At 38.4% G+C, this 24,167-nt stretch overlaps 1 protein-coding gene across 6 annotated transcripts in view; it reads right to left on the minus strand.

The window, feature by feature from the left end:
- Positions 1-137: 137 nt before the first annotated feature.
- Positions 138-24,167, minus strand: part of LOC763796 (mediator of RNA polymerase II transcription subunit 12-like protein) — a 68,668-nt gene continuing 44,638 nt past the window's right edge. For 4 of the 6 annotated variants that reach the window (XM_030982021.1, XM_030982020.1, XM_030982026.1 and 1 more), the window contains 16 exons: positions 23,379-23,483; positions 22,136-22,368; positions 21,110-21,280; positions 20,040-20,175; positions 19,278-19,343; positions 18,446-18,558; positions 17,802-17,934; positions 16,647-16,808; positions 15,544-15,711; positions 14,846-15,088; positions 10,749-10,857; positions 9,620-9,729; positions 7,532-7,573; positions 2,776-2,874; positions 1,125-1,381; positions 138-925 (listed from right to left, as the gene is read on the minus strand). In XM_030982021.1, the coding sequence (XP_030837881.1) occupies positions 565-925; positions 1,125-1,381; positions 2,776-2,874; positions 7,532-7,573; positions 9,620-9,729; positions 10,749-10,857; positions 14,846-15,088; positions 15,544-15,711; positions 16,647-16,808; positions 17,802-17,934; positions 18,446-18,558; positions 19,278-19,343; positions 20,040-20,175; positions 21,110-21,280; positions 22,136-22,368; positions 23,379-23,483 (2,508 nt within the window). In that variant the 3' untranslated portion in view covers positions 138-564. The remainder of the gene's footprint in view (positions 926-1,124; positions 1,382-2,775; positions 2,875-7,531; positions 7,574-9,619; positions 9,730-10,748; positions 10,858-14,845; positions 15,089-15,543; positions 15,712-16,646; positions 16,809-17,801; positions 17,935-18,445; positions 18,559-19,277; positions 19,344-20,039; positions 20,176-21,109; positions 21,281-22,135; positions 22,369-23,378; positions 23,484-24,167) is intronic. The other 2 variants (XM_030982022.1, XM_030982024.1) reach the window with 2 other exon arrangements.

The following is a 24,167-nucleotide window of genomic DNA, read 5'->3' on the forward strand; positions in this document are numbered from 1 at the left end:
GACAGCCTTGGTTCATGGCCTGGTTCTAATCAATGGTCTAAACATGAAACAGGTCAGCAGTGTCACTGTCCACATTAATCCTTTGAACACCTTCCTTACTGATGAGTATTGTGACTGGGTTCAATTCAGGCTCAGAGAACAAATTGCAAGGTCAAATCTAGACTGCGAAGATTCAGTAGCATCCACAGCGATTCTTTACAGGCCTTCTTCAACAAATTGCAAGGTCAAATCTAGACTGCAAAGATTAAGTAGCATCCACATTAATTCTTTACAGGCCTTCTTCAACAAATTGCAAGGCCAAATCTAGACTGCAAAGATTCAGTAGCGTCCACATCAATTCTTTACAGGCCTCCTTCAACAAATTGCAAGGTCAACTCTAGACTGCAAAGATTCAGTAGAGTCCACATCGATTCTTTACAGGCCTTCTTCAAGAAATCGCAAGGTCAAATCTAGACTGCGAAGATTCAGTAGCGTCCACATCAATTCTTTACAGGCCTTCTTCAACAAATCGCAAGGTCAAATCTAGACTGCAAAGATTCAGTAGCGTCCACAGTAGCGTCCTCTTCAATAATGTGTGTAGGTATTGTGGCCCCTTTGATTCATGGTGTTTGCAGGCCTTCCTGGACCCATCTGACCCTGCATGCCTGGTATCATACTTGACCCCGACATGGGCACCTGACCCTGCATCTGTTGCTGTTGCTGCCTCAGGGCCATCATCCGTTGCTGCTGTTGCTGTTGTTGCTGCTGTTGCTGCTGCTGTTGCAAGAGCTGCTGCTGACCCCTCTGCTGCTGCTGCTGCTGGTCTTGGGGTAGCATCTGGTGGCTCATGTACGTCCCCTGGCCGGCGGGACCGGTGGGGTGCTGCTGGGGCTGCTGCATGCCCTGGTGCATCTGGCGATGTTGGTGGATCTGGTGCTGTAACCTGCTGGGCAACAGAAGATAAATATTTTACATTAGGATATTGGGATGGGCTGTGGGATTGCATTATAATTGGGAATGAGCTGGTCCCTTAGAAAGATCTGCCACATGTCTCGTGGAATGCACTCACATGCAAAGAATTGCCCTGTTAATACTTGTGTACTACAAACACAATAAGAAACATCTAGTATAGTGAAAATCCCCACCTGGCTCTGGTAGCATGCATTGGTTGATGCTGCTGAGGGGGATAGCCCATCTGGTTAGGCCCAGACTGCTGCTGGCTCATCCCGGGCATCATGCGTTGAGGCTGGCTGGCCCCCTGCTGGGCTGGGTGTGAGAACGGCTGGTTGTAGCCACTGCCCACCATGCTGGACGATGGCTGACCGGTGGTGTGAGGGTCAGCGGTCATTCCCGCCTGTTGGCCCATCATGGGCATGCTGTTGTAGTTGCCGTATTGGTTCCCCTGAAGGTGATAACAAGGAGGCAGAGATTAGTAAGGGTGAGGCTTACGATAGGAAGATGTGTTTCAGTCGCTTAGCTTTAAAAATAACATGAAAACGATAACTCACAGATTACCACACATATATACTGTACATGTAGAAACTACATAGCATCTACCTGATCGGGCTTGAATTCTAATTTGACTCTTATCATGCCATGAAGGTTTCTTACTTGAGATATCACAAAAAAATGAATGATGGTTAGTTTTTAAACACTTGCATTTCTTTAACACCACACCATGTGTAAGAGTGTTGTGCACAAAGAATAGAAGAATGATTTTTTGTTTATTTTTTGCAGCGGTAGATACAATTGACAACATATCAAATCTAGCAGCAATAAAAATAGAACCTTGCAAGCAGATTACGGACTACGGAAGTTTAATGTAACTAGCCTTCCTATTTGATTGAAATATTAATGATAATGAAAACAAAACATGTACAGTTGTGTTGGAAAGTAGCAGGCCTCTTACTGTGGAATTTCTTTAAAGCCCCACTGCACTACATATAGCTACTTGCGCCCTTCATATAGAAAACAATGCCTAATCAGTGCCTGTTGGTCCCCCATGTTCCTCTTTTTCTTATGTTAATTGAGAGCTGATTTGATGAGATAACCACCTGTCAGTGACCTTGCAGGGAGGTCTAATCCCCTGGCCAAACTAGTGCAGACGGGCTTTAAAACATAAGCAATGGATCTTTATTTTTTAAAGACCGTCATTACTACTGGGCCAGAAGGGATTAGACCACACAGCGAGGTCACTGACAGGTGGCTATCTCATTAACTCAGCTCTCAACTAACATAAGAAAAAGAGGATCATGGGGGACCAACAGGCACCGATTGGGGAAGTTTTCTATATAGAGGGAGCAAGTAGCTACAAGTAGGATAGTGGGGCTTTAAAACATGAGAGATGAATTTTTATTTTTTAAAGAAGCATGGTTTTGTATCTGAAGGGGGTTAAAGATGCAGTTGAGTTATGGTCATGCGATTGCATTGTGAAAGAAACGGTGTAGAACCGACCAGAAAAGGTTGATCTTCTAGCATATAAGAATTTGTGTGTATTGCAAGGTTCTGGAATCATCAAATTCAAAATGATAAGAAATTTGGCCAAGTCTTGGTAAAGTTACAAACACTGTACACAGAAAGATGTATATGGGACTACACGAACATGTGGCGTAAAAATCCTACCCGGATTTTTACGAAGTTACATGACATATTCAGAATATGAAGGCATTTGAAGAGCCATGCTATTCAGGGAACATGTCTTATCTGATGTTCTTCCACACTTGCATTATAAGAATGACAACGCTCACAAATTATTTTTCACCTCTTCCCAGAACTCAACCTTCTCTTTAAGCTTACCGGTTGAACCATGCTGGACATCTGGCTATCCGGTGTAATTCCTCCTGGTCCACGACGACGATTGATCTGATCACGTAGTAGCTTCTGAGTTAACAGTGGCTGGGGAACAAGATAAATACAGGGGGGTGAGCATAATCACACATGCAAATGTACACAACGACATTGAAATACAAGACATAGAATGGTGATGTGTGACATCATCAAAAATCTATTTTTAGAATTTCTCAATTTTTTCTTCATCTTCCGAAAGAGCATAAAAAATAATGTCCGAATGTCGAAAAACCAATTGAATATATTGAGTATTGGCTGAGATATGACTATCTGAATAAATAGATGTCCTATGGGAACTCAGTGTTATATGCTCTGGCTCCTAATGGTTAGAAATTCTAAAAATAGATTTTTATGACGTCACAGCTTCGGTACTCTATAATGCAATGGTGGATGATGAAGATGAATACATCATCCGTTGAGTGCCAGATAGGCTCATCTGGCTCCTGTTTCATACAACTTGATATCAATAACAAGTTACAAGCTACTGTTATAAGCTACTGAAATCATGGCATGTGATTGGCTGAGAGCAAATTTGTCAAAGAGATTTAGCAGTTGTTATAGATAACAAGTTTCATGAAACGGGGCCCTGGCTCTCAGCAGATGATCTTGACAAGAGGTTGATAAAACAAGAGGATGATACAAGGAATATTTGTTATGTCATATAGCATGAACAGCTCATCGTGTTCTATCCATCGCTTGAATAGATATCTAATTCCAAACACAAATATCTCTTTGGTAAGAATCTGAATAAACAACTGAAGGCTTATTTCACTGAAAGCTTTTATATTGCAATGGCCACTCTTGTATCATCCTCATGATTTCTGTACGTACCGTACAGAATTCCAATACTACCTATCGCTACAATACAGACATATCAAATTGGATGGTGGAAACAAGATGTACATGATTTATATCCACAAACATGATGCAAAGCATAGGGTGGGGTGGGGGTTCCTTTAGAATACAAATTTAAATACATGCACATGCACAAGACAGTGTTCCTGTTTACTATATCTAGATATACATTGATGAATCAAAGTCAATAATAACAATACACATACAACTGTATAAACAATATACATGTATATTACATACAGTTGACAACTGAATTATTCATACCCTTTCCAAGTTTTAGTTTTTAGGTATAATAATAATAACAATAATAGTGGGTTCTTGTATAGCGCTCATGTCAGTCAGATTTGACCCTCCTGGCGCTCCCGATTATTACCCTGGCTTTAGCACGGCTGCCATACGGCGCTTTAGCATTTCAAGGAATAAATTCCTACCAGGTACCCATTTACTTCACCTGGGTGGAGTGTGGCAAATGTAGATTAATGTCTTGCCAAGGACATTAGTATGTGAAGTATTGATTTGTCCTGATTTATGTTTCTTGAAATTTCTGACAAATATAAGCTTACATCTAAAAGTATTCAACAAAGGCCCTAATTCAACCAGTTCACCATTCATTCTTGAGTTATGACAAAAGAAAGAAAAAAAACATTAAATTTACAAAGGGATGAATAATTTAATAGCTAGCTGTATCATAACAGGCGGCACTATGTGCCAAGGAGAAGGAAGTGCACTCTTGTGGACCCCAATTTTGTTGTGATAGTTTTATGTTGTGCACTTGAATAAACAAATGTTAATGGTATAAAATATACATAATACCCTCCAGCTGATAAAAAGACAATAAGATGTTTACAATTTGTGGTAATATTTTTATGTTTTGCACTTGAGTAAACAAATTCAAATGGTATAAAATATATATAATACCCTCCAGCTGATAAAAAGACAATAATAAGACGTTTACAATTGACGAATAAATGATTAATTGATGAATAAATGACCGGTGTGTCGGCTCAGTCAGTAGAGCGTCCGCCTCACAACCGGGAGGACGTGGGTTCGAACCCCGGCCGCGTCATACCAACAGACGTTAAAAGACGGGAGTTGCTGCTACCTTGTTTGGCATTCAACAATAAGGGATAGAGCGACGTCGATCTGGCTCTGCTCAGTGGCTGCCGGGCTCACGATCAATTGGGCAAAAAGAATTTCCATTTTCAGTTTAACTTAATAAAATTTGGAGTGGACTTTAAAAGATTATTATTATTATTATTATTACCAAAAATGAAACGAACGCATGTACAGTGAAACTCACTTTGCTTTACAAAGTTATTCCTAGATGTTCCAGAAAAGTAAGATTACTAAAACCAAGAGCATTCATTAGGATTACATAGTTACATACATGTGCACATAGTTTTAAAAGTTGTCCATGAAAGATGTTATTTCCTTAGCTAGGATATTTTATAAGTTTATTATCTGCAGCAGTGGAATAAAATGTAGAAATCAATTACATTCACACAGTTCCAAGCGTAAAAAATATGTATGTACACAAATTGCATGCTATCCATCAGGCAAAGCAACAAACTGTGATTGGAGACAATAATAAAGGGCTCCCACTTAAATTTTTGAACCAAAAGCCATGACTTTCCAATCTTTCTAGAAAAATTTCCCAGTTTCTCCATGACAGTGGGAACCCTAGTTGCTTATCTTTAGGAGAACATATATGACAACAAGAAAATTATTACATTCTAAGTTTTGCTACGAATATATAACTTATCATTCTTTTGGCAAAGAAGAACTGAAATGCTACAAATTGTACAATAGTTGTGCCTGTACACACCAGCCTACATAGTACATACAAGCTCCTTACAAATACACCTGTCTCTGCTATATACACATCTACAAATATTAATGCACTTTGACCATTAACCAGCAACAGAGAATGCATCGATCAAGCAGAAATGTAAAAAGAATAAAGAATAGAATAACAATAATTATGGTTTCTTTCATGCATACTGCCGTGCAAGAGATGATTCCTGTAGGTAAATTGTTGTAATACAATGAACAGTTAATAATAATCCCATGTCAGAAATGAGTCGGTTTCATTATGCAATTTTGGAATAACTATACCTCAAAGTGATATTAAGGTGCTTCACAAAGAACTTTTTAAATTTCCCTTCTTGACGAAGTGTTCCCACCAGAGAAACAGGGAATACAGAGATGGTGCACAAATCATTGCTACTTACTGTAAAAAAAAAACACTGTTGAAACAGCGAAGTTCAAATTTAAAAACGAGAGTGATTTTCATGCAAATAAATAAACAAATCGTCCTTGTTTTCACGAAGTGACGGTAGTGAGGAAAATCGTAACGCAAAGTGAATGCAATTTTTTTTCACTACCGTCACTTCGTGAAAACAGCGACGAAATAGCAATAATTAAGTGTTCTTTTCAGGTGTGATTCAGTCATTTCGCAGCATGATACATATGCGAACCTGAACCATTCGTGAAATTCATGCGGGCAAAACGTGTCTGGTTTTACAGTAACTTTCAGGCCCACTAATGTGGGTTAAAGATAAAGGTGAGTTCTGGTAACGCGATTGCATTGTGAAAGAAAAGGTGTGGAATGGATCAGAAAAAGTTAATGATGTAGCATGTAAGTATTGGTGTGTACTGCAAGGTTCTGGAGTCATCAAATTCATAACAAATTTGGCTCAGTCTTGGTAAAGTAACAAGCACACTACACAGAAAGATGTATATGGGACAACACAAATGGTGTCGGGCTAGTACTACATGATTTCCTTATCTTTCTATGCTCATTACTCAGCCAGTATACATTTTCTTCCAAAAGTGTTTGGCACATGACATTTATTTGTAACCTTGAACATTCAGCGTAAGTTTCGTTAGATTCTGTGAGAATTGATTTTCTTTTTTTAACCAGAACTCAAGTTTATCTTTAAACAAGTTTGAAAGACCTCCATCTCCCCATAACCACACAGACTGTGAATATGAACTGACTTATTACTATACAGGGTGGCCCAAAAAGAACACAACATCGGAATCTGTACTTTCAACAACATAAGTGACAAAATGTCTTTTGTACAGTAGGCTTGCGGGTGCACCATGTGAGAGAGAGGGAGGATCTAAAATGTCATTTGTTTTCATTCATTAGGTGGAAAACTCTTTTAAAAGTAAATTAAATGAAACCAAGGTCATCAATGCCGGGCAAGGCTTTCTGATTGTAGATTTATTTTACGAGGCAAAGTGGTTTTTGGTTCTCAGCTGTTGTGCTATTTTGGGGGCCACTCTAATACTTGTTGCACAATGGCACAGGTACTCTCTACACGTCCAATACGTGATGGGATAAATTACAAAATAGTCTTGTAAAGCAGGTTAGATGTATACAATCTACTCAGACCAAGAGCTTGACAGTAGATAAAAAGGGTTTGTAAACTGTAATCTACAAATTGTACATTACACTGACACATACATGATACCTGTACCTTCTATACATTACAATACATGGAAAAGAAACAAGCGTAACCATCATTCCAGCATTTATCTAAAGTTTGATAATCTGCACGTTTGAAAATGGTTGACAACGCTATACATGCTACATTTGTACTAAATAGTATATAGGAAGCATAGCCAATTTCTCCAACTGCTAAAAAAAAAAATACAGGAGAAGCGCATGCTATCTTTTACCACATACTTTAATAAGGAGAGAAGGAAAAGAAAAGCCAGATATAAATCCACGCAAGCAAGAATGATAAAATAGGGGGAGGGGGGCGATGTTTTTTTTCAAATCACTCAGGCAAATCTCATGCAAATAAGTTCCCATCGGTTGCAAGACTTTGCTCTTTTTTACCTTTAGAATATTACTGCCATAACCACCGTACCCCTCATCTCTCTGCAAAAAGAATCCGTCACCAAGAGCTCATTTATTAACTTCCCAAACGCTTTTCCTCACATTTTAAAGGTACTGTCTAACATTTCGACTAGGCCGTGTTGCCAGTTTATGAAAGGGTAATCCAACCCTAGTAATAAGTTAAATTTGTATGATAGCCGAAAAATAAGAGAAACAAAATGGCGAAAGTGAGAAATAAATCGGACCAATACTAAGAAAGTTATGAATGTTTAACATATGAGACCACTAAAGCTATGCAAATCAATGATTTGGTTACTGGATTGTGGCGTAGTGTCGGATAACTCTCCTGTTTGTTTTTCTGTCTTTCTTCTTAAAGTGCCTTTTCCCTTGGGGCACTACCGTACTCACAAAATATTATGAAAAGTATTTATTATAGGTCCTCTAAAGAGAATGGACTCTCCCGAGTCATACATTTTTTTAAATTAAAATTGTAGTCATTTTGTGTGTTGGAACGAATAATAAAGTTGTCTGTCTCAGAGACTCTACAGATTCAGCCAATTTGAAGTACCCATACCTAGAGTGATTTCAACTTTCAGAAATTCAAAACTTATCATTTTTTTGTCACTTTCCTTCAAACTTTCACCAGTCTACTTCTCCATTTCCCCCTGGAATAGTTTGCTATCAAGGTTGGATTTCCCTTTAATCTGCTACTACAAAACTCCAAGTTTGGCTGGGGTCTATTAAAGATACATGTTGAACGAAAGTCAATATTTGTTTTCCAATGTGCAAATCCCCTGAAGATTTCAACAAAAATGATATACATCCAGGAAGAGGAACATAAACATTTCTAATTCATAAACAAAAAATGTAAATCATGATTATATTGAAATACCCATACAGGTGCATCTCTAGAATTACAACTACATGTGTCACTATAACAAACTTTGTGACAGTAATTTCAAAGAAACTCCATGAGATTGTCACAACCCCTGTATAACCTTGTTTACTTTTAAAACTGACTTTTTACTGTACAGGTACAAACTTAAAGGTTATACAAAGTTTTGGTATGGGATCATAAATTTGGTTCAAATGAACATATTGGAAGCATATGCGATCTTACAATATTCAGTGATTGTTGTCGCGGTTAAAATTGAGTCTAAAGTTATGAAATTGTAAATAATAAACTCTTTATGTTGTATAGCTCCCTCTCAAGGTCAAGATATTAATTAAGCTATAAAACAATGTTTCTTGACTAAAATCGACCGATTAGCTATTCCCGTTAAAAAATTATATATCACAACTAAATATTCTGAGATTTTCATGGTTACCGGGAGCACCGGTAAATTTTTTAATTCAATTTTTCTCAAAAGCAGATGTGTTTTAGGGGCTAAATTTTCTAGGGGATAGAAATAGGTTTCCTATAATAGTTTTTCTATGACAGGAAAAGACAATATGCCAGCATTTTCTGCATTTTCAAGAACAGTCTTGTGTTTACCTGTTGACCATATCTGGTATGCATGAATGTTTGAGGTCAGTACATCACAGATAAGGTTCTTTTCACTTTGATGAATCTCAAAATGAATCTTTCCACGATCGTCAAATCAATGTCCCTTTTTAATTTGCCAGTCATTAAACAGATATCAACTCGATTGAATCATCCAGAATAATTTATTCAAAGATAAAGTCATTTCCACAATAGTGCAGTATAGTATGTGATCCCGTAGGATTTTTTTTTTTTTTTTTGCTGTTTTGGCTTCAAAAGGGTCCCAATTGGGCAAGAATGACGGGGTTCAAATTTTCAGACCCCTCCTTCATTTCCTGGGGGGTCCATATTGGGTGCCAAAATGGCATATATAACGCGCAATAGGGAAATTTGGTGTCTTCGGGAAAATTTGAACCCCATCAATTTCTGATAGCTTGGACCCCAATGAATCCAAAAATGCAACAAAAAAAAAATCAACTTTGGCACAAAAATCCTACGGGAGCTGTTTCAGTGTCATACCGTACCACACTACAAGGGGGGTGAAGGAAGGAAGGGGAAGGGGAAGAAGGAGGGGGTGGGAAGAGGGAACATGTGATGTGTCATACCTGACTCTGTGCAGTGGGTCCTGCAGTCCTAGCCCCGATGAGATGATTTTTGAGGACCATCTTGGAACTGCCCGGCATCATGTGAGGCCTCTCGGGACGGATTGGACCAGCTATGGAAACAAGAAAGAGAAGAAAAGAAGACAAGAAGACAAACAATAAATAACTTGCTGGGGAACCACGCTGAGAGGGTAGGCTTGGATGATAGGCATATTTTTTTATTCCCATACCCTAAATCTGTGTTCAGTAGTTTTAAATGCTTGCAATTTTCAGTAAGATTTTGTTGATTCACAAATATTCTTCTTATATTGAAAAAGTTCCTGTCAAAATACAATGGCATGACAAGTACTTAAAATCCTCTCATTAGAAGGCATAGCTGGTAAGAAAGATCGGTAGGGTGTGTAAGTACGAGAGGCAAGAGGGGGTTCTGAAGTACATGAACATGCAAGGTTACTCAGCTGCACAACACATGCTCTGCTGAAAATTATCTGAAACAACCCAACTCCAAATTTCAGTATAGGACCAAACCCTACACATACATATACCTAACCCAAATTCTTACTCTAAACCTAACCTGAAGCCCAACTGCAACCCTATCCCTAACCCTGACCTGGTATCTCTAACAAAATAAATCCTGGACCAATTGTCCAGGGGTATGGCAAGTCGGTTGCACGATAAATGCTCTGGCAAAAGTTCCCTTGCGGTCAATGTCCTACTCTATTGGAGTTCAACATTTCAAACCTAGACCAAACACTACACCCAATCTTAACCCTAACCCCAACACTAAACCTAACCCAAACACCAAACCTAACGCTAACACTTATCTATAACCCTAACACCAATCTTAACCCTAAACTTAGCACTACACCTGACCCTAACACCAAACCTAACGCTAACACCAATCTATACCCCTAACACCAATCTTAACCCTAACCCTAACACTAAACCTAAAGCTAACACCAATCTCCAACCCTAGCACCAATCTTAACCCTAAACTTAGCACTACACCTAAACCTAACACCAAACCTAATGCTAACACCAATCTACAACGCTAACACCAATCTTAACCCTATCCCTAAAGCTCATAGCAGTTGTCGCCGAAGCAAATCTGGGAGCAATGGACACCACTTACCTGGAGGCAGAGGCTGCTGGAAAGGCACTTGTCCCTGTGGTAACATGGCTGATGGGACAAAGTTCCGATCGGGATAGCCACTCATTCCAGAGTTGAAAGGATAAGGTTGCTAGTCAAAGAAAGAATACAAAATCACATGGTCATAATGATACTGGTAAAGTGTCCATTATGGGTGATGCATAATGTACATACAAAAAAAATTATAAACATCTAGTGCAAGCAAACAATTACAACATCAGTAGTTTTTTTTGTAAAGTCTTGTTCCTTATCGTATGAACCCACATAATTTTATGAATAAATCAATACAAAATTCTTGACTTCACTGCCCCCCCCCCCTCCATCTTTAAGTTGCATAGGGACATGATTTATTACTGTAACTTTTTAAGTGACGCAAGGTGAAGTTAATTATTTTACTTAAGAAGTAGCCCCTGTTAAGTGTTGAGAGCCCCAAATTTGATGCCAAACTTTCACTTACGTTGTGTAATCATTTCAAGGAGATGTCATTTAAGTATACTAAATTCTGCAAGGATTTTCAAAACAAATGTGTTTGAAGCCGAATATTGATGAAAGAATACAAAACTTGGGTTTTGTGTTGTAGGCAGAACCTTACGAGTTGAATGTTAAATGACATCCTCTTGCACATCATTGCACAATTGAAGTGAATTTTTGCCATCAAATTTGTTGGGTTCCCAACACTTTAGAGAGGCAATCAATAAGTGAGGTAAAGAGAAGTGAAGTGAAGTAAAACACAAAATTAAGTGAAAATAGAGTGAAATTAAGTGAAGTTAAGTAATTTTAGATATAGTGATCTTAAATAAACTACCGTAACTGAAGTTAAGTGAAGTTTAAGTGAAGTAAAGACAAGTGAAGGTTGATGAGGTTAAGTGAAATTCAAGTGAAGTTGAGTGAAGCAAAATTTAAGTGAAGTAAGTTGGCAAAATTAAATGGATTTTAAAGATAAAGTTGAGTTCTGGTCATGCAATTGCATTGTGAAAGAAACGGTGTGGAATCGATCAGAAAAGGTTGATCATCTAGCATATAAGTATTGGTGTGTACTGCAAGGTTCTGGAATCATCAAAACGATAAGAAATTTGGCCCAGTCTTGGTAAAGTTACAAGCACTGTACACAGAGAGATGTGTATGGGACTAAACAAACATGTAGCATAAAAATCTGTCCCAATTTTTACATTGTTACATGCTATATTTAGAATATGAAGGCATTTGAAGAGCCATCCTTTTTAGGGAACATCTTTCATCTGATGTTCTTCCGCACTTGCATAATAACAATGATAACGCTCACAAATAATTTTTCACCTCATCCCAGAACTCAACCTTCTCTTTAAGTGAAGTAAAGGAAATTAAGTGAAGTAAGTCAAGTGAAGTTATATTATGTAAATTGAAGTCAAGCAAAGATAGTGAAACAAAGAAAGTTCAGTGAAAAAAACTGAAGTTAAGAGAAGTACAAGTTAGACTAAAATTATGAATAGAATGACTTGTGAGGAAAGGAATGTTTATCCAAAACTCAACGATTATTCCTTGAGTAAATTTTAAAGGGAAATACAACTTCAGTATTAAACGCGACAGTGAAAAAAGTGAGAAAAGGTAATGAAATGTCTTATACAATATATGTGAAGTTATCAGCAGACTAATGCAGGCAGTGTACAATATATTCATTTAATTGCAAGTTTATGTGAAGTGTTGATGGTGCCCATGAATTCTTATCTAAATAGGAAACTGTATGTACGATGGTGCAGTGCAAGGAGTCCTCAGATCAGGGATGATGTGTGGCAAATGTAAAGAATGATCATTATGTGATTGTGATTAAAAGATTATCCTCTGAAAATTTGTGTGGATTAAAGATCCATTTACACATGATTAGTAAACCATGCATTGATTTTGCATAATTGATCATAAGAATAATCATAGGCATTTCTGTAGCGCCGTCTATCTAGAAGTTTTAATCCGAGGCGCATTAATTATTATCCCTGCTTTAGCCTAGCTGCCATTACAGCCCTCCAGCATTGCAAGGAATTAATTCCTGCCAGGTACCCATTTACCTCACCTGGGTCGACTGTGGCAAATGAAGATTAGTGCCGTATCAGGAATCGAACCACGACCTTTGAATTTCAAGTCAAGTGCTTAAACCACTTGACTACGACACTTCTACATAGAGCCCACTGATGCCTAAGTATGCTCTGTTAGCCCTATTAAAGTTGCCTACTGCCTACCTACTGACTGCCGAAAAAGCTTTACTTGCAATGATGCTCGAGTCGATTCCGCATGTCATGTGTAAATTATCACCTAAAGGAATTTATTCCTTGAAATGCTAGAGCACCGTAATGGCCGCCTTGCTAAAGCCAGGGTAATAATCGAGGTAGCACCAGGAGCATCGCGACGTGACGGACATGTACGCTATATAAGAAGCCACCATTATTATTATTATTACATGCCCCCTGTACAGCTGTACTTATATGTAGGTAGTGAAGGTTATATGTTCAAATTACATAATACAGATATCTTGGATACAAGTTGCCCCGTATTAATACAAAGAGTTGATATCAATCCCAATGTACATAAGAGATAGGAGACTGCAAACTTGTGATTGATTGGAGGACTTGAGATTGATTTGGATCAATCACAACTCTTTGTAAGACGGGGCCCAGACATGCTGGGTCCCCTTAGCTTATGTACACAATGAAACCTGAACAAGCTTAATAAAACAGAGAGGTGATAGGGCCTAAATTACACCAGATCCTGAACACTGGCACCCCCAGATATCCTCCTACCACCTTCACAAATCCTCACATCGAACAGCAGCTACTTGACAGAGATAGTTACAACTTGGAGCTCCATAATTTAACCTACGACTCATCTCGTGTATGCATAGGAGTCCATGTCACAACTTTCTCTCTCAGTATGCTATGCACCAAACTACATGTATATCCCCATGCTCAGTATGAAAATGTCTGATCTAAATATCCCTTTTTTCAGGAACTCAAGATTTGTGTTCCAAATAACCTGATACAAATTCCCAGATAAAATCTAAAAGCTGTCAGGACTTTTTTCTGTTATTGCCATCAGTCTTACAGCTTTATTTTACCAGCTTTTGCCATCCACATCAGACAAGAAGTTAAAACCATGGTTAAGGAACATTTTTTTTTTCTGTGAAATGGTGTTACCGAAAACCCTTTGTTTTGTGAAGCCTCAAGTTTGTTGAACAAAGAATGGCCTTCAATGAACATTACAAGTACATCAGGCATCTTTAATTTAAACTTCATGTAAAGTTGTATATGAGCTAGCTCTACTCTCTAGTGCAATAAAGCAGGCACGAGCTACAGCTAGGGTACATAGTACCTGTTCTATGGTATAGCCCCTGGGCGGTGGGCGGCATAGGTTTGGGGGAGCAAAATAAAAAGGCTTCAGGTATGAAAGGCATAGGGGGAGGGTAGGTATGGAAAACAAAAAAGTAACAAGGTGGTTAGTAAGAAAATTATATGAGAATAACATGAAATTAAACAATGTATGGCTAGTAAAATAAATTATATGGTTATGTAAAAGAGAGTGAAGGAAGCCAGAGAAAAGAGGGGAGAAATCAAAGTGAACAATGAAAAGAGAGAGAAAGAGAAAGAGAGAGAGAGAGAGAGAGAGAGAGCGAAGAAGCAATGAGAAATTGAGAATACTAAGAATCAAAATAATACATACATGTAGGGGGGCAAAATAATACATAGGGTCAAAAAGGGGAAATTATTATGGAAAGGAAGAGACGATTTAGTGCCAATTGAAGCTTATTTGAAGCTGCTGAATACCAAAAATGTATTTACATGTACTACAGATTACGTAAATGGTAAGATAAATTACAATGCAGACTTCACAACTTTTTTCTTGTAAATAAAATGAAAAAAAATGAAAGAAAAAGTTACAAACTTCCAGTCTACAGCTGAAAATTAGAATAGAGCAGTAGGACACAGTCATGAAAAGGTACATGAAAATTTCAGATACACCCCCAACTTCTCAGTAAAGATACCTAGAAATGTCGCATCCACAGCTGGTTTTCATTAGAAAATCAAGCGAATGACATGAATCTTAGGATTTCTTACCTCCCTCATGGGAGTTTGGGCTGGGGTAGGTGCAGGTCTCTTGCGGTTTGTCCTCTTCTTGCCCTTCTTGTTGGTCGTCTCCTTGGAGCCCTCTACCGGTATGACCACGCCCACCTTGATATCTGATTGGCTGGTGTCCATCTCCTGGGCGGGTTTCTCCGCCTCCAGGTTGATTGGGGGCGGAGGCTCCTCCTCGTCGGGCGGGACTTGGGGCGGGTCGAAGTAGTGGCTGTCGTTTTTGACCTGGGAACAGTGAAGGAACAGGGAGGAGTTATTCCTTGAATGCACCTAGCGCTACACTTGCTGGAGCTAAAGCCGTGATAATATTATCCGAAGTCCTTAGGAAGCGCATAGAGACATTATATCTTAATTCAATATGAACTAAAGATGAACAGAATATTATTTTCATTACAACCAACATGTCCTTCCTCCCAAGTATATTTGATTCAAGTGTACTCTATTACAAAGAGTACAATAGGTTCTGCAAGTTAGTTGTAGAAGTGGAGAAGCCTGCTAGTGGTATTCTTACCTGGTTATGTGAGTGGTAGAGTGTAAGACGGTACTGCTCCTGGTACATGAGCGGTTTCCTCTCCATGCAGATACCACCAAACCACGCCCATGAAAGTGGGGCGGGGTTCTTGAGGATCTATTACAAAGTTAGTTGTAGAAGTGGAGAAGCCTGCTAGTGGTATTCTTACCTGGTTATGTGAGTGGTAGAGTGTAAGCCGGTACTGCTCCTGGTACATGAGGGGTTTCCTCTCCATGCGGATACCACCAAACCACGCCCATGAAAGTGGGGCGGGATTCTTGAGGATCTCCAAGGTGTCCCAGGGGTTGATCTTCTGCTTAGCTGATACTTGCAAGCCCTGAGAAAGACAGGATAATAATAAACTGCATAGTTTCCATATAATGAGTTGAGGCTGATCTCATTCTTAAAGTGACTCTGTAACATTGTCTCAGATTCTGAAACAAAATCTTGGATTCAGCTCATGCTGCAATCATAATTATGAACCTTTAGATCAGTCAGGAATCCCATGACTTTTACAAGCCGATCGCCTGTCTGATCATCAAGATATTTATGGTTGGAAATCGAAATTAAATTATGCGGTTTTCTAATTTTTGTTTTAATATTACAGTCTATAGGGGGAAATGAGAATGGTAAAACGGGTCACTCAAAGATTTTTACTTTTTTGAGTGACTTAATGATCATTTTTTAGGGCTTCAATATTACGCCATATCACATTGTTAAACGATGCCTCGTCGACATCACCATAGACGAAAATTATTTCAGTTTGGAAATCTTGGACTTTATAAAGCCCACTATATAACCTGACTATGATCTCAAGAACTTGCAAATACTTTCATTACAAACATTCAATCATGCAAAATCTTAATAATCAAGATTTGGAATACTTATACATATGAATGATTATTTAAAAAAAACATTGTTGAAGGACTGCAAGCTTCCTCAAAGGAAAAAACTCAATTGGCTCTAAAGATAAGTAATGTCATTTCAGTTGTGCAATCATCTATGATTTCCAAAGGCCAAAAATTAACTAAAAATGTTGCTAACAAGTACACCCCCCCCCCCCTTTTGAGAAAGAAAATTGGGAAAAAATTTGGAAAAATAGGGGAAAATAGAGAACAATTGAGAAAATAAGGGGAAAATCAAGATAAAATCAGGAAGAAAAAAAAAATCAAGAAAAACTTGGGGAAAAAATTAAAAAATCAAGAAACCGATTTAAATTGGGTAATCATCAGGCCTGAAATGTTCAGCGTGACCAATTGCTGGTAGACATACCTGTTTCTTATCAATGGAGTCAAAGCCAGTGATCTTATTGCCTTTGGTGTCAATGAGGCTTCCCATGGGTTCACAGGTGATGACCTCGATGGTCTTCCTAGGGACTGGTAGGAGCTGACGGACCAGGTTGATCCCATCTGAATGCTTGTCACCAACCTCTTTCTATACGTCAAGAGGGTGAGAGTGAGATCGAGTGAAACCTTGGAAATATGGACTCAACAAAATTGAAGAGTTTGATTCCAAAAGGAGCTAAATCCATTTTTGTAACTTCAGAGAAAAAAGAAATTGTTTACCAGATTTTGTACAGGCATCTATATAAAAGTGATATTAGAAGGTGCATTTTTTCTTAATTTCTCCCAAAATTTAGGTAAATGATTTTGTTGAAAGACGGGTACTTCAGTAAACAATGTTCTGTTATCAATTATTCAATTTTCATCAAAAGTGGATTTAGCTACTTTCGGAATTGAGCTCTTCAAATACAAAATAGATTTACTTTGTGAAGGATAACCAAAGTACAACGGGATGCACACACATTTCTCATTATACAGTCACAAGAGGTTTCTCCTTACTATGTATATCATTACTAGGATGTATGTGGCACTTCAAATCATTAACAGTCAATATACAATGTAAATATATTCAACTTTAAAGGTATAGACCAGTTCTGGTCATGCGGTTGCATTGTGAAAGAAACGTTGTGGAATCGATCAGAAAAGGTTGATCATATAAGTATTGGTGTGTACTGCAAGGTTCTGGAATCATCAAAATGATAAGAAATTTGACTCAGTCCATGAGTCTTGGTAAAGTTACAAGCACTGTACACAGAAAGATGTATATAGGACTACACGATATCTATCCAGGCCGGATAGATATGATAATTTACCAAATATATCAATTAGTAGGCGGTTTCCCAGCAAAATTAGTATCATTACGTATTAGTCAAAACATATTCTTTCACATGATTGGTGATAAGAGCTTCCATTTTCATTTTTTGAGAGGGGGGCGTTTCCAAAACTGGTCTATACCTTTAAGTTGATGTAGCACAAATGTATCACAAATTCATACATGCTTGTGCAGCAGACCATGTCTTCTTTCCCCAATCCTGATAAAGCACATTAAACCTAATGGTATTCCATTGTACTTTCATTGAGTTACCTTGAGTTTCTTGATAAGAGCCTGGTGAGATCGTCCCTTCTCCTCCCCTGCACCAGGACTCCCGCTAGCATCGGATGACAAGGTACTATTGATGAGAACTGATAACATGTCCAGGACGGTAGTGAACAGCTCACTGTAGCAAAAATATAATGATGATAATCATGATAGATCATTCGTATATATGATGCTGATATCGATGCTTATTGTATGTTGATTCTAATGATATGTTTCATATACAAACCTGCCAACCTTTCAAAGCTGAAATTAGGAATTTCTCAAGACAAAATTAGGAATATAGTGTACTTAGTATGCATAAAAAAATATAGGAACCAAAGGGATATGGTGCAGTTACTACCGATATGGTCATTGATAAGCTGGAGTTGACAGTGTAGATATTAAATTTCATAATCTTGATGTTGATGGTAATGATGATAAGGATGATTTTAAAGATAAAACTGATGATGATAATGGTGATGATGATGGCAGTGTTCATAAAAAATGATGAGGCTTTTTAACCTGTTCATTTATACAGACAATACAAAAATTGTGGTGGTGTTGTCAATACTGATGATGATAGTGACGATGATGATGATGAGTAATATTGCTGCGGATGATGGTGATATCGATGAAGGTTAAAAACTTACTTGTTGGTATGTGTATCCACTGTTCCCGTGGTGATGAGTTGGAGTAAGAGGAGAGCAAACTCTGTGGTCCATGTTAGACTGCTCCTCATAATCGTATCAAACATATTCCCAACCTGATATTAAAGATAATAATAATAATAAATAAAAACGTAACTTATAAAGCGCTTACCACCAAAGTCTCTAAGCGCTATAACAAACAAAATAGACTGATAAACAATTACATATTAAACAAAACAAAAAAGTGCAAATAAACCTACAAATTACAATACATATGGAATACACATCAAAGTGAACAGAGTTAATCAATCATCGAAAGCAATTTTGAATAAATGTGTCTTAAGACTAGTTTTGAATAGGTCAACAGTTTGACAGTTTTTGACATTTAAAGGTAGTCTATTCCAAAAATCAATATTGGAAGCAAAATATAACCAATGTACACACATTCCAATGAATCAAAATGATACTGACAGTGCAAAATACATACATAGATGATAGTACTAACTGGTGAAGTATGAAAGGCAGAAACAAGCAGTGTAGAAACACTGACATTTACATTCAAAAGTATCCATGTAGACAATTACTTATACTAGTAATGAACATAATAATAATAATAATAATAATAGTGGGTTCTTGTATATAGCGCGCATGTCTGTCAGACTTGACACTCCTGGCGCTCCCAATTATTACCGTGGTTTAAGCACGGCTGCCATTACAGCGCTCTAGCATTTCAAGGAATGAATTCCTGCCAGGTACCCATTTACATCACCTGGGTTGAGTGTGGCAAATGTAGATCAAGGTTTTAACTACAGACAATTAAGCTGTTGAGCCTTACCAAACTGAGTCGGAGTTGTAGAGCTTCATGCATTAACCTTCTGCTTTTAGGGTCCTCCCAGCGGTCCTGAAACACAAGTAGAATACACAAAACCTGGGTTAGAATAATGAAGGTTAAGTAACATGTTGGGCCATAGTTACTCTGCAAAGATGAAGTTGAGTACTGGTCATGTGATTACATTGTGAAAGAAAATAGTACATAAGAAATTGACTCAATAATGCTGAAAATCACAAGTTTCACACACAGAGTTGCACGCACAGAAATTGGTATGTGAGCTAGAAGCATGTGGAACAACAGTTGGGTCCAAGCTTTTCAGCTCTTATTTGTCATATTTTGAATATTTTGAATATTTTGAATATTTAAAGAGCCATCCTTTTTCGAGGGGGGGGGGGGGTGGATTTAATAATATTCTTCTAAACTTGACATACTTGACACATTAGAGGAGGCGCGATAGCTCAGTCGGTAGAACAGTGGTCTCGTAATCCGGTGACCCGTGTTCGAAACCAAGGCGATGAACTAGTGCCCTTTGGTAAGGCATTATTTCTCATTACAAGGTCCCTCGGAAAGGACCTAAAGCAGTCGGCCGTCTGGTTGCTTACTAGCAGTCAGGTAAAATAACCAGCACCACCATACAAAGAATGAGGAAGCTCACAAGTTCCTTTTCATCTTTAAACAGAAACTCAGCCGTCTCTTTAAAGTTAACAGAACAACTTTTTCCAGTGCAAATCATACATGTATATGTCATGAAATAATTGTACTCACATCTTTGGGGGACTGTAGGAACTGTGTTAGCTGAGTCTGCAAGGATGTGAGGAGACCTTCCCTCTGTTCGTCTTGACCCTTAAGGCAGGTCAACACCAGAGAAAGCAAAGGCTGGTGACTGACCGTTGATGCTTGGCTGTGAACGGGTCAAGATAATGACAAAAACTCGCTAACTTCGGTTTGTATCTGTGTTGATACATAGCGATTGACATCCAACCCTAACAAAGTCTTAGCCATAGCATACTGAGAGAGATAGTTGTGACACGAGCATATACGCTTAATCGAGTGTGGTCATAGGTCAATCATGGAGCTCCAAATAGTTCCATCCATGCACAATCTCTATGGAGTGAACCATTTGGAGCATTTTGACATGAATGACCAATAAGAAGCAACTTCCTGTGACGTAACTATCTTTCCAAATTACATATAGCTAATAGCAAAATCACTTATTTCTAGCAAAGAGGAACATGTGAAACAATATCGATGGGAAAGAAGCGAGAAAATACTACTACTACCTTGATTCAACTAAACAGAACCAAAATTACCATTCAGATACAGTCAAACCTGGTTTAACGACCACCTCTATAGAAAGACCACCTGTGTGTAAAGACCACATTTTTGTTTCCTTGAAAATCGGTTCTCAGTGAAACCTGTACTGAAGGAACCTGTACATAAAGACCACCTGTGCCTTAAGACCTCATTTTTTTGTTTCCCTTAAAAGTCAGTTTGTATTGAAACCTGTACTAAAGCAACCACTTGCGTATAAAGACCACTTTTCTTGTCTCTCTTGAGTGATCTTTATATGCAGGTTTCACAGTATCAAATTTCAGTTTGAATTACAGTCAAACTTGCTTTAGTGACCACATGTCTACAAAGACCACCTGTCTACAACAAGCACATTTTTTGTTTCCCTTGAAAATGGTTTCTCATTGAAACATGTACTAAAGGAACCTGTCTACAAAGACCACCTGTGTACAACAAGCACATTTTTTGTTCCCCATATGCGGTTGCTGTAGGCAGGTTAGACTGTACTACACTTTTCACTCCACAAATATCCCCAGCAATCCTACCTTCTTTGTCCCTGTTTGTCCTTATCTTTGCTTGATGGCTTGGAGGTCCAGGTCTGACCGACGCTCTCCAGGATGTTCCCGGCTTGCTTCAGCACCCGTCCCTGGACCGAACTGGGCAGCTTCGAGATCAGCGGGGCGACTAACCACACACTGCTGTTAGCTGGGTCAGATCTGTAATAGATCGTAGAAATTTAGAAATTACAGGTCATTTTTTTGTTGAAGACAATGGCCGACTCCCTGCCTAGAAGAGTAGATTATAAAGTAAGTCAACTGATTCATTGACAGCAAAATGCAAACCATTTTATGTTAAAAAAGTATCATGATTTTTCGCAACTAAATTAAGATACAAGAAGTTGTATCCATAAAATTGATTTCTCTTTATACTTTCATGATTAAAATAATTTTGTCCCCAAATTTGTTACATAATGTATCTAGAACTAAGGGTTTAATGTCGGGGCATTGTTTCAAGAATTTGTCATAAGTACAAGTTAATCAACATCCCACTGCAATGCTTGTTAATATCAATGCACTTGTTTCAAGAGGTTGTTGGCAAACTTGTACTCATGAAACTCTACCCTGAAGTTTTGTAACTAGTAAAAAAAACTCTGGAAGATAAAAGAAGATATAAAAAGTGGCACCACAAAAATCACCTTCTCTACAGATTGAATTTTTTTTGAAACTCAAATGGCGGTATTCTCAAAAGCAGACTAATTTCAGTCCATGGTTTAATCCACCGACTAAGTATGGAATGCCAAGTGTCCATATGAATAAGTTTTTGAATAATTCAATCTGTCACTAAATTAAAATAAAATGTAATAACATCAATAACAAACAAAAATATAACTATGATATAATGATGTAATCATGGTGATTTAGGGACATATCAAATTATTCAAAAATATATTCATATGTACATTTGGCGTTCCATACTTGGTCAGTGGGTTAAACCGTGGACTAAAGTTAGTCCGCTTTCAAGAATACCACCCACAGAAACAATGCCTCACTTCAACAATGTTGTGAACTTACTTTGAATCGTGCGTCCCTTTCTGGTTTGCTCCTGAGCTCCGTCTGCTACTATTACCACTACTTGATCCTCCTTTGTTAGAGCTCTGTTCCTCCTCGGGGGTCAACTGGAACACCTCGATGGTTGCCTTGGCGATGTTCTCCAAGAGGGCGTTGTTTTCGGAGGCCGAGGGGCACTGCTTGAGCATGAGCTGGAGCTCCAGCCAGGAGACCCGTAAGGTCCACTGGTTCAGATTCTAAGGGCACGATGAAATCGAAACAGACAAATTAAAGCCCGTCTGTACTAGTTTGGCCAGGGGGGATTAGACCACCCAGCAAGATCACTGACAGGTGGCTATCTCATCAACTCGGCTCTCAATTAACATAAGAAAAAGAGGATCATGGGGGACCAATGGGTACCGCTTAGGCATTGTTTTCTATATAGAGGGAGCAAGTAGCTACATTGTACAAGTTGTACAGTGGGGCTTTAAATAGATGTTTACTTCATACTAATTAACCTGCAGTAGACTACAAGTACACACAGATTCTAAGGGCACGATGGAATCGAAACAGTCAAATTAAACAGATGTTTACTTTATATTATAAGATGATGACGTGGATCCTAATCAAATGATTGGTTGAAAGCGTACACGTGACATAAAATTTATTTTGCCCAACGCATAATTTGGATAATGACCGGTCATCATCAAAATCATGTTATAAAACATCATTTTATAAAACAAATAAAACATAATCTTATAAAACAAATAATACACATCATTTTTTCGGGTATTAGCAAAATTACCCACACTCTGTACCTTAAAAACAGTCCAAATGCCCTCGGCGAGGCTGTTCCAAAGGTACCTCATGTGGGTAATTCTCACTAATGCCCTGACTGCTGTGTATTATTTGTATACTAATTAACCTACAGTAGACTACAAGTACACACAGCCCATTATGTCTGATACTTAGATGACTCATTCATCATACACGAGCTGATACAGTTCTATCTTATCAAAACACAAAGCATGCCCTGAAAATTATCAATATGATTTCTTATATTAAGTCATACATCTGTATCATCTCCTACAGTGACACAATTTTTGGAGGAGGAAGAGGAGGAAGAGGAGGAGGAGGAGGAGGAGGAGGAGGAGGAGGAGGAGGTGGTGGAGGAGGAGGAGGTGGTGGAGGAGGAGGAGGAGGAGGAGGAGGAGGAGGAGGAGGAGGAGGAGGAGGAGGTGGTGGAAAATAGAAAGAAAGAAGTTACCTTGAGTATGCGAGTGATGATTGTCTTCTGATCAGCGTCTGAGCCTCCATCTCCGATTGTGGACGTCCCACTTGGGTAGCAGATCAGCTGGAGAAGGTAGTGAATCTACAAACAAGAAGAGAGAATATGAGAATTAGACTCTGCTACAGGCATCTTTGATGTATCTGCCATTTCAAAGGCCATACATGATAGCTTCTATGGACCTGCCTGTTTATATAGTAAATCACACCTATTGCAGTTTATTAGGGAAATTTGGCTGATGTTCAAGCACATGACTTCTACCCTAACCAAACAATTACATGTACATGTAATACTTTACCTTAACACTAACCCTAACCAAATATTTACATGTACGTGTACACCTTACCCTAACACTAACCCTAGCAAAAAAATTGCATGTACGTGTATTTACTTTACCTCTTACACTAACCCTAAACCTAACATAAACCCTAAGGCAGCTAACCCTATCCCTATACCATTAAGGAAATACAGCTCAGAGCAAACTGTCATCCAAAGCATTGCAAAGTAGGTACTTAATATCTGTTTATGTGAGAGATACCGATCAAGAAGCACTTCATCGGTCCAAAGATATTCTTGATCGTTAAACAAAGTCTCCATGACCCAATTAGGGCTTCTTTTGAGAGGGTACTTGGGGCTAAACCTCATGGTTATGGTTAGGCTGACAACCCTTTGTCAGTACCTTTCATATCTTTGGTAACATTTAGGGGTCAAATCTTTAGGCTTGATGTTCGCGTGAGAGGAGCAGGAGCACTGCACTGGTCCAGATAT

This window comes from Strongylocentrotus purpuratus, unplaced genomic scaffold, assembly GCF_000002235.5.
Source record: "Strongylocentrotus purpuratus isolate Spur 01 unplaced genomic scaffold, Spur_5.0 spur5_scaffold_12, whole genome shotgun sequence".
NCBI lineage: Eukaryota > Metazoa > Echinodermata > Echinoidea > Camarodonta > Strongylocentrotidae > Strongylocentrotus > Strongylocentrotus purpuratus.